The sequence below is a fragment of the Podarcis muralis genome, chromosome 13 (assembly GCF_964188315.1).
Source record: "Podarcis muralis chromosome 13, rPodMur119.hap1.1, whole genome shotgun sequence".
Lineage (NCBI taxonomy): Eukaryota > Metazoa > Chordata > Lepidosauria > Squamata > Lacertidae > Podarcis > Podarcis muralis.
The window spans coordinates 20864082-20873656 of NC_135667.1; the positions used below are offsets into that span (position 1 = coordinate 20864082).

At 44.1% G+C, this 9575-nt stretch overlaps 1 protein-coding gene across 5 annotated transcripts; it reads left to right on the forward strand.

Annotated features, from left to right (window-relative positions):
• On the forward strand, nt 1–7695 carry LOC144325090 (HLA class II histocompatibility antigen, DQ beta 1 chain-like). 5 transcript variants are annotated; one of them, XM_077917130.1, is made up of 7 exons: nt 1–149; nt 1298–1636; nt 3388–3684; nt 4846–5139; nt 5239–5337; nt 5509–5596; nt 6372–7695. In XM_077917130.1, the coding sequence occupies exons 1-7, from the start codon at nt 107–109 to the stop codon at nt 6400–6402; spliced, it is 1191 nt and encodes a 396-aa protein (XP_077773256.1). In that variant the 5' UTR covers nt 1–106; the 3' UTR covers nt 6403–7695. The 5 variants fall into 5 exon arrangements, with proteins under 5 accessions (XP_077773256.1, XP_077773257.1, XP_077773253.1 ...); XM_077917131.1 differs by having other exon boundaries at nt 5512–5596; XM_077917127.1 differs by having other exon boundaries at nt 2–149; nt 4846–5337.
• The last annotated feature ends 1880 nt before the right edge of the window (nt 7696–9575 follow it).

The following is a 9575-nucleotide window of genomic DNA, read 5'->3' on the forward strand; positions in this document are numbered from 1 at the left end:
TTTTGCTCTGGTGCCAGGAAGCCGCAGCTCAACTGAAATTTTATCTCTCAGCACATTGCACTCACATCCTTTCTGCAGAAATGAAAGTAAGCGAGGCGGCTCCAAAATGTCCAGCTTCTCGTGTTTGCTGCTCTTCTTGCAGGGTGCATGTAAGTCACAGCCCCTCACCTGGAGGACCCTTGCCAGTTGGGGGGCTCCTGGGGGCGAGGGCGATGGGGGAGGAAGGAGGGACGGGCGGCGGCTTCACAAAGACCAGCAGGAGCCAGGAACGGGCAGCCAGGCGGCCTAGTCCTAGAAGGACCAGGAGAGGTTTCCTGTCTGAAACCCTGGAGAACCTCTGCCAGTCAGTGTAGAGAGTACTGGCCTAGGTGGACCGATGGTCTGATTCAGTATTAGGCACTTCCTGTGTTCCTATGAAACTTCTTTTTCCTTCAACGGCAGGGTGGGGAGGGGCGCAAGACTCCCCTCTTGGCCTTACTGTTGAGGTCCAAAGCAGACCAGAGCAATACGTTTGGTACCAGCTTGGCTCAGGAGTTGCCGGAAGTAGGGGTACAAGGCGCCATCCAACTGCCTAAGGGACTCCACTCCAGATTTGTGTAGGGTTTGCTCCTTAGCCTCTGCTGAAGATGTCCCACAAGAGAGTTTTTTTCCTTCTCCTAGATGGGCCACCTTCCCAGATTGTCGAGCCCCATCTGCCCCTCACTTCCCTCTATAGCTGGAGCTTGCCTTCACACGCAGGGGAGATCTCTTAACTCACTGAGGGTTTGAGACACCTTAGCTATCCTCACCTCATTTAGCCATCCAGTCAAAGCATTTCCCAGGGAGTGGCTGCTATCACCTGCTGACAGCTTCTTGGCTTTTTTTGTGGATTGCCCTGAGACCGCTGGGTATAGGGTGGAATAATAATAATAATAATAATAATAATAATAATAATAATAATAATAGCCACAGGTGAGAGCTGAGTGCAGACTAAGGACCAAAGTTGGACAAGCCACCCCGGAAAGAGCTTGACGTGTCCCACACCAGAGGTACTCCCCCTCCCCTAGCGCCCCATACACCACAGTAGATAGTTACTTTTTTTGAGAAGTCAAAGGCGCATCCTGCATTCAGATTTAAACTAGTCCTCAAACTCCTCTAACCAGCCTGGTTTTTTTTACCAAAGGGCTTTGGGATTCCCTTTTTTGTATAACTACAGTTTGCAGGAACCTTAGAAGTTAAAACTGGCTTATGATGGCTTTAGCCTGTGATGGAGGTCCTGTCTAATTACAGTCTAACAGTATTTCTTTGTCCTTTTCAGGGGCAGTCGTGATAATCCAAGTCCCTTCATCCCCAGTCCAGGCAGGGCCACACTCTAATGTATCCCTGCCTTGCCACTTCTCCTTAGACCCTCACAGGCCCATAAACGTTGATTTCCTGATTGTGAGATGGTCGCTGAGAGGAAAAAACGTTGCAAAGTTCGATACCAACATCACAGTGTTTAGAGCGAGGGGAGCAGTGCTTGATGCGAGGCGGCTGCCAGAGGGAAACGCCACCCTCTACCTCTCGGACGTAAGGGAGGAGGATGCCGGGGAATATACGTGTTTTGTTCTCCATACTCCTGACAGTGCTGAAGGGAAGGTGGCATTGAAATTAGAAGGTAAGGGAGGCAAGGCGGCGGGTGGAAAACCTTTTTTAAAGCACCAAACATATTTCACATTAAAGTCCTTGATGTAAATACCATTTTAAAGGACATCCTTTGAAGTGCTTCACGTTAACTCCAGGCTAAACATACCAGACAGGGCCCTAGTTTTATTCATGTATCTGCCTCATTGTGATATTAAGCAGCTGGGCTGTGTCTATTTCTACAAGAGAATAAAATGTCCAGCTGAGTTAACTGAAGCTTACTCCCAGGTAAGTGGGTATCGGAATTGCAATTTGTACAGTTCCGTTTCTTGAACTGCTGCAACTGTGGTTTAATGGTTTTTATTTTGTATGGTGTAAATATTGTATTTTTATCTTTTATCTGAATTAGATTTCTGGCCCATGAGACAATATGGCTGCTGATGGTGTGGGCCAGAAATTTTTAAATAAATAAATACTTATAAATTGGGTCTCACGGTGCTCCCTTGGAAAGAATTTGCCTATTTGAAGCACATAACACTGGTTCTCTCTCAGCTGTGTTGGCTGCCATTATACTTCCCAGCATTTTTCAAGATGCATATCTTGATATCCTAAATTGGTTGGGCCGTGTATTACAGGGAACACCAGCTCGCATTCAAGCCTACTCCTTGGGAGATGAGGTTTTGAGGAGAGCTGCAGTTTCATGTTCCATCATTTAGAGATGTTCATTGTAAGGAAACAGAGCAGGGCCTCCTTTGTGGTGGTGCTACAGAACTGAGACGTGACCACTCAAGAGAGGCTTGACAAAAGCACGCTTTGACAAATATCATCATCATCATTTATTTATTTATTTATATCCCACCCATCTAGGTGGGTTTCCCCAGCCACTCTGGGCAGCTCCCAACAGAATATTAAAAACACAATAAAACACCAAACATTAAAAACTTCCCTAAGCAGGGTTGCCTTAAAGTGTCTTCTAAAAGTCAGATAGTTGTTTGTTTCCTTGACATCTGTTAGGAGGGTGTTCCACAGGACAGATGCCACTGCTGAGAAGGCCCTCTGCCTGGTTCCCTGTAACCCCACTTATTGGAGGGGGGGAGCCACCAGAAGGCCCTCAGCACTGGACATCAGAGTCTGGGCTGAATGATGGGGGTGGAGACGCTCCTTCAGGTATGCTAGGCCAAGGCTGTTTAGGGCTTTAAAGGTCAGCACCAACACTTTGAATTGTGCTCAGAAATGTACTAGGAGCCAATGTAGGTCTTTCAGAACTGGTGTTATATGGTCTCGGTAACCTCTCCCAGTCACCAGTGTAGCTGCTGCATTCTGGATTAGTTGTGGTTTCCAGGTCACCTTCAAAGGTAGCCCCACGTAGAGCACATTGCAGTAGTCCAAGCGGGACAGTTTGCTCAGACCTTGAGGAATGGCATAGTGTAGATACAGGATTTACTGCATTTGGGGGCAGGCCAGGCAGGACTTGGGGCTAGGAGTTAGTGACTAATGTAAAGGCCACCTAACGATTTCATGGGCAAGGTGAGATGTGATCTGCAGATTCCCAATGCATGTTTTCAACCATGACTTCTGCGCCAACTTTCTTGTACTGAGAGTTTCCTTTTACTGTGGAAGGGAAGAGGGAAGTCATATCCATGCTATACATTCAAAGCACACTTAACTCGTGTGGCTTCCAGTGAAGAATCCTGGGAACTGCAGCTTCCTGCTCACATATCTAGTTCCCAGCACCCTTTAAGCTGTCCAAGGAGATGCTCTCCTAACTCTCCTCTCTCCCTCCAGCTCCCCCACGCCTAACACTCGGCCCCACAGAAGTGCCACTGGGAAAACCAAGCACTTTGACATGTGCAGCATCCGACTTTTACCCTGACGGTGTCTCTGTGAAGTGGCTGCGAGGCAGTGAGACTCTGAAAGTTGACTCGCCCCCTGCCAAGCTTGAGGCCAATTACCACTTCTATGCAGAGAGTGTCCTGAACTTCACACCACAAATCTCGGACGCTGGTGTCACCTTCTCATGCCACATCCAACACCAGGCAGCGAAAGACCCAATCCGTAAAGATTTTGAACTGAAGGTGGTAGGTAAGTGGGAGCCTTTCCTGTGCAACCTGGAGTCCTGAAATGCCCATGCTAAGCACAGTTCCCCGTCTTAGTGAGACCCAGTTCTGACTCGCACTCTCTACCCTGTTCTGCCTCTGCTTATTTTCCTCCTCAAAACTCTGTATCCCTTTGCCTCTAGTGAGGTCCGTCTGGCGCCTCCAGTCGGAAACCTCTAGTGATCACAAACAGGGCACAATAAATTCCTTCTTCGCCCCATTCTTCTCTTGAGGTCAAGCCACATGTCAGGCCATTATTGGATATCTTGCTGCCTTTTTCCCTTAAGTCAAAACTGCTGTGGAGTGCAACTCTTAATTCGACTGCAGGGAAATGATGGCACCGGAGGGGAGAATTAACCTTTTCCCCAAGTGCCTTCTTAAGGCAAACTGTAGCTATGCAATAGTGACTTTTGTTGGTCTCAGGATATAGTTGGACTCGGACCGTTTGCCCATCTAGTGCAGTATTGTCCTGGCAGCAGCTGTATGCAAGGTAGATGCTCTGGTGCTGAGCTGCTCTTGTGTAATGCATTCACACAACTGTGGACTGTTTAGAAGCTGCTAGGTGGGTTGCCTTTATACAGTGGTACCTTGGTTTTTGAACTTAATCCGTTCCGGGAGATCATTCGACTCCCAAAACCATTTAAAAACCAAGGTGCAGTTTCTGATTGGCTGCAGGAACTTCCTGCACTCAATCGGAAGCCGTGGAAGCTGCGTCAGGCATTCAGCTGCCAAAAAACATTCCCAAACCGGAACACTCACTTCTGAGTTTGTGGTATTCAGGAGCTGATATGTTTGACAACTAAGCCGTTCGGGAACCAAGGTACCACTGTACAGTGGTACCTCAGGTTACCTAAGTTTCAGGTTACATAGGCTTCAGGTTATAGACTCTGCTAACCCAGATATAGTACCTCAGGTTAAGAACTTTGCTTCAGGATGAGAACAGAAATTGTGCTCCTGCGGCGCGGCGGCAGCAGGAGGCCCCATTAGCTAAAGTGGTGCTTCAGGTTAAGAACAGTTTCAGGTTAAGAACGGACATCCAGAACGAATTAAGTACTTAATCTGAGGTACCACTGTACTCTGCAATGTCTTCCTCTAGTGACCATCACCAGACTTGCAGGACCTCAACATCTCTTTCCTCTCCTTACAGCTCGCCCACAACTTCATATAGTCACTAGGCCATCAGGGAAGACGTTCTTGGTAGCTGAGTGCCTAGTGTGTGGGTTTTACCCAGAAAACGTTGAAGTGCAGGGGCTGCAAAATGGGGAACCGATACAAGGGAGAATATACAAGTCTGGCCTTGAAAAGAATTCTAATGGGACGTTCTCAACCGGAAGCGTCTTCTTCCCAAAGCAGGGCCATTTTGCAGCCAATTTTACCTGCCAGGTACAACATGAAGCACTGGAGGCACCACTGGAGGAGACGATCCCCTGGGAGCCAGAAGGTGAGGGTGCTGGAATTACCCACCCCTCATCCCCAGAATGTATTACCAAATCACCTCGGCCAAAACTGAAACCTGCATCTCCAACTGACCCTCCTCCAGCTCCAGGATCACCAATGACTTGGCTGCTAGGACCTCTTGGACTTGCTTTGGGACTTGTCCTAGGAGGTGGAGCGATGTTGATGTACCAAAGACGCAGAGGTGAGTTGGGGCTGCTGGGAGTGGTGGCAGAAAGGGCAGCAGAGTCCGTGGGGAGGCAAGGCTGCAGTGCTGGGGCACGGGACTTCAGATTGCAGTTTGGAAGCACCTGATTATTGCGTCCTCTCTCTCTCTCTCTCTCTCTCTCTCTCTCTCTCTCTCTCTCTCTCTTAGCAGCCAAGAACGAGCAAGCTGAGCCAAATGACCAAACCCTCCTGAAGAAGATGGGAGAAGATGCCGAAAGCCATGAAGGAAAAGCCAGGTGAAGTTTTTGGTATCTAAGAGGCCACAGAATGACATTTGGCACAGGCAATGCAATACTGTTCAATTTCATTATGTATTTCCTAAAAAATGCATTTCCAGTATGATAATTGCAGGAGGCTTCATTTTAAAGTCAATGCAATTTAAATCATTTAAAATCAACCTTACATTCTGAAATTATATATATATAGAGAGAGAGAGAGCGCTCTGCACTCTTTGGGAATTCAAAGAAACCAAGGGATATTGAGGCTTTTAAGATGGATATTATAATTTGTTAGTTTCAGGGCTGTGCCTCTGCCAACTCAGGGCCCCAAACGAGCCCAAGGAACACCTGATCCAGCCTGATCTTCATACTGATGACCAGTTGTGTTGTGACATACAAAAGAGTGCCTAGCTTGAGGGTTCAGTTAATGTTTAATTAAGGTTAATAAACCCTTTATGTCAGGAGGCAGGTTGGGGAACAAGAATCTGCATCTCCTTGCCTCCCCGCTCTGACTGCAGCATCGAGAGCAAGAGGGTTCAATCCTGCCTGGTGCTGCTTCACCAACACATCCCCCAGTCTGCCTCTCCTCTTTCTCCATCATTTCCCTCCCTGTCCCAGTTTGTGTGTAATATGATTTCTTTTCTCCTTTAGTTTTTCGCCTAATACGCCGCATTATCTGTATGGCTACACTTTAGTTTCACCTGTACCAAGTTATGTTTCTTGTTTTTAAGTGTTCTGAATTCTGTATGGAAAAGCAAATTTCTTTTTTTATTATTCATGTATGCTACAACAGCGGCAAGAGTCTTGATGGCACAAGGATGTAAGAATGAGGAAACCCAGCCAAAGGAACAGTGGCAAGAGAAATTGATGTACTATGCAGAAATGGCTAAACTGACATACAAACTGTGAGATAAGGATAACTGTGACTTCAAAGAAGAATTTGAACTTTTTACAAAGTATTTAAAAAGACAACAAAATGAATTGGACTCCTTGGCAGCTTTTGAATAAACATACACAAATTTAGTGATTGATAACTAAGGATGGAGAACCCCAGTTGCCTCCTGCAACCCTTGAGCCATAGTCATCTATAACTACAATGCTACATCTTAATTAATACAAATTTGGGTTTTTTAAAAAATAAAATAAAAACACTTTATGGAAATTTGTTTTTCCTTTTTTTAAAAAAATATTAACAATTTCAACATAACAATATATCAAAACATATCATATTCATTACACTGGGGAACAATTTTTTTTTTCATTTTCTGTTACATGAGATTTTTCAGCTGTTCTTATATGTTCTTTCAATGCTGATTTCAAATCTGAAATCGATTTTCATGTACATGCTATAGTTATCTTGCAATTTCCAACTTTTGCCAATATGTCATATTTACACTGGGGATAAGTGGACACATTTTTGTCTACTCGAAGAAGCCATGGTCCGATATGAAAAATACAAATATTTAGGCTACAAAACTGTAAAAATAAAGAAAAATTAAGTTTGCAAAACAATAATTACCATGTGGTTAGGGTAGATCAATGTGTCAGTGTCCACTTATCCCCAGTGTAAATATGACATACAGTGGTACCTCAGGTTAAGTACTTAGTTCGTTCCGGAGGTCTGCTCTTAACCTGAAACTGTTCTTAACCCGAAGCACCACTTTAGCTAATGGGGCCTCCTGCTGCCGCTGTGCCACCAGAGTATGATTTCTATTCTCATCCTGAAACAAAGTTCTTAACCCGAGGTAATATTTCTGGGTTAGCGGAGTCTGTAACCTGAAGCATATGTAACCCAAGGTACCACTGTATCGGCAAAAGTCAGAAATTGCAAGATAACTATAGCATGTACACGAAAATCGATTTCAGATTTGAAATCAGCATTGAAAGAACATATAAGTACAGCTGAAAAATCTCATGCAAAACAAAATAAAAAAAATGTTCCCCAGTATACTGTATATCCCAAGGGAATACATTTTTTTTGCATACCTCCAACTGTACATAGATATACATGTCATTTTCAATGCTATACATGTCATGTTCAATGCTATATAAGTCACTTACATTTATACTCATATTGTACTACTTTGGCTATGTGTTTAATAAAATATTGAATTCTTGCATTGTGAAAAACAAAGATTATGGTAAAAAGTGAAAAACATGAATTGCAAAAAAAAACTAGAGCTTACAGAACAAAACCAACTTCAGATATGAAATCAGCACGTCGAAATTAGGTTAGAACAACTGCAGGTGTCAATGCAACAAAAATTTTGTTCCCCAGTGTTATTCCCCCCCCCCGACTTCCCTCAGCTCCTCTCTCTGATTTATCAGCACATATCATTCTCTGCATATTATAAAATTATATCAATCCTTATATTATCTATCTACCATGTTACTGTTTTGCGCCTGGAGTCAGTCAGTGCAGCTTGGAATTCTAGTTAAGAAAAGAAAAGAAAAAAACAGACACAGCCCTGAGGTCTGCGAAGCCCTGCTAGAGTTCATGCACATTATAGCAAAATTCTCCCCCTGTGATATTTTGTTCCTTCATACTCAGATAATAATATCAGGCCATTTGATAAATTGCTGAGAAAAGCAACTAGTGCTTCTCCAGTGAGTGGTATGTCTGAAATCCTAGGGTTTATTCAAAACTGAAGCACAACTCTCGTTCCCACTGTCAAATGCTGAGATTCAGCCCTGAATAGTATTCAAGAGTGCTTTTTGACAGCAGAATACCTGGGAGGTTTGGAACCCACTTACTAACATATAGCACCACAGTCCTTCTGTTTACTCCTGAGGTTTTCACATGCAAAGGAAACTGCCTTATGCCAAGTCAGACTATTGGTCTATCTAGCTCAGTGGAGTCTACACTGACTGGCAGCAGCTGCCCAGGATTTTAGACAAGGAATATTCCCAGCCCTGCCTGGAGATGCCAGGGATTGAATTTAGAACCTTCTGTGCTCAAAACAGATGCTCTATTGCTGAGCTGTGGCCCTCCCCGATAGTTTTAATTCTGATTTTTCGAGGATTTTAGCTTTCTAAAGTGTGTAAACATTACTATTGCTTTTCAGTTGTGTATTTCTAAGTATATTTAGAAGACTCTGATTTTATTTATACATTTCTTCTTTATGTAGATCCCACATGGGACTGTATCCCTTTTCATTACCACTTTCAATTCATGGGTCTATTGTTCTTAAGGAGGAACCACACTAATATGCACATAGACAGAAGTGCATTTAGGCGTGGTTCCTCAAAAACAACAGACAATCCGATTTTAGATGGCATGCTTATTTCCATGTAAGTTGACATATGTTCTTTTCATCGATGTGAGCAATAATATATATAGTGTCCATTTTTTAAGGCACTACAGAATGACTTTTTACTCTTTTATTATGGGTTTTCTAATAACCTGCAGGTGTAGCTTTGCTTTAAAATTATGGTACAATTTCCTGCTTTAAAAGACTATTTCAGGTTGAAACACGTTCAAGCCTTTGATACCTTTTAATACACGGGCACCAAACTGTTATAATCAAGTTCGTGGTTATTTATCGAATATTGATCTTTGGCTCAGTGTGCTTATTGAGTTTTATTCCATTACTTGTATTAGCATTAACCTCTATGTCCACTTTAGCCTGAGAAACATGCAAAGGAACATAGGAAGCTGCCTTATATTGTCAGATCCTTGGCCCATCCAATTCAGTACTGTCTACACTGACTGGAAGCAATTCTCTAAGGTTTCGCGGATAGGTCTCTTCCAGCTCCTTAAATCAGGCAGGGCCAAACTTCGCCCTCTAGCTGTTTTGGGACTACAACTCCCATCATCCCTAGCTAATAGGACCAGTGGTCAAGGATGGTGGGAATTGTAGTCCCAAAACAGCTGAAGGGAATCAACAACGCCAAAGACGGAGAAGCAGGGCAGGGAAAACTACAGTTCCCAGAATTCTTTGCGCGCTGCAGCGGAAGAGGCGGCTTGATTCGAAACCTTATTGGGTGGTGGCGGTGA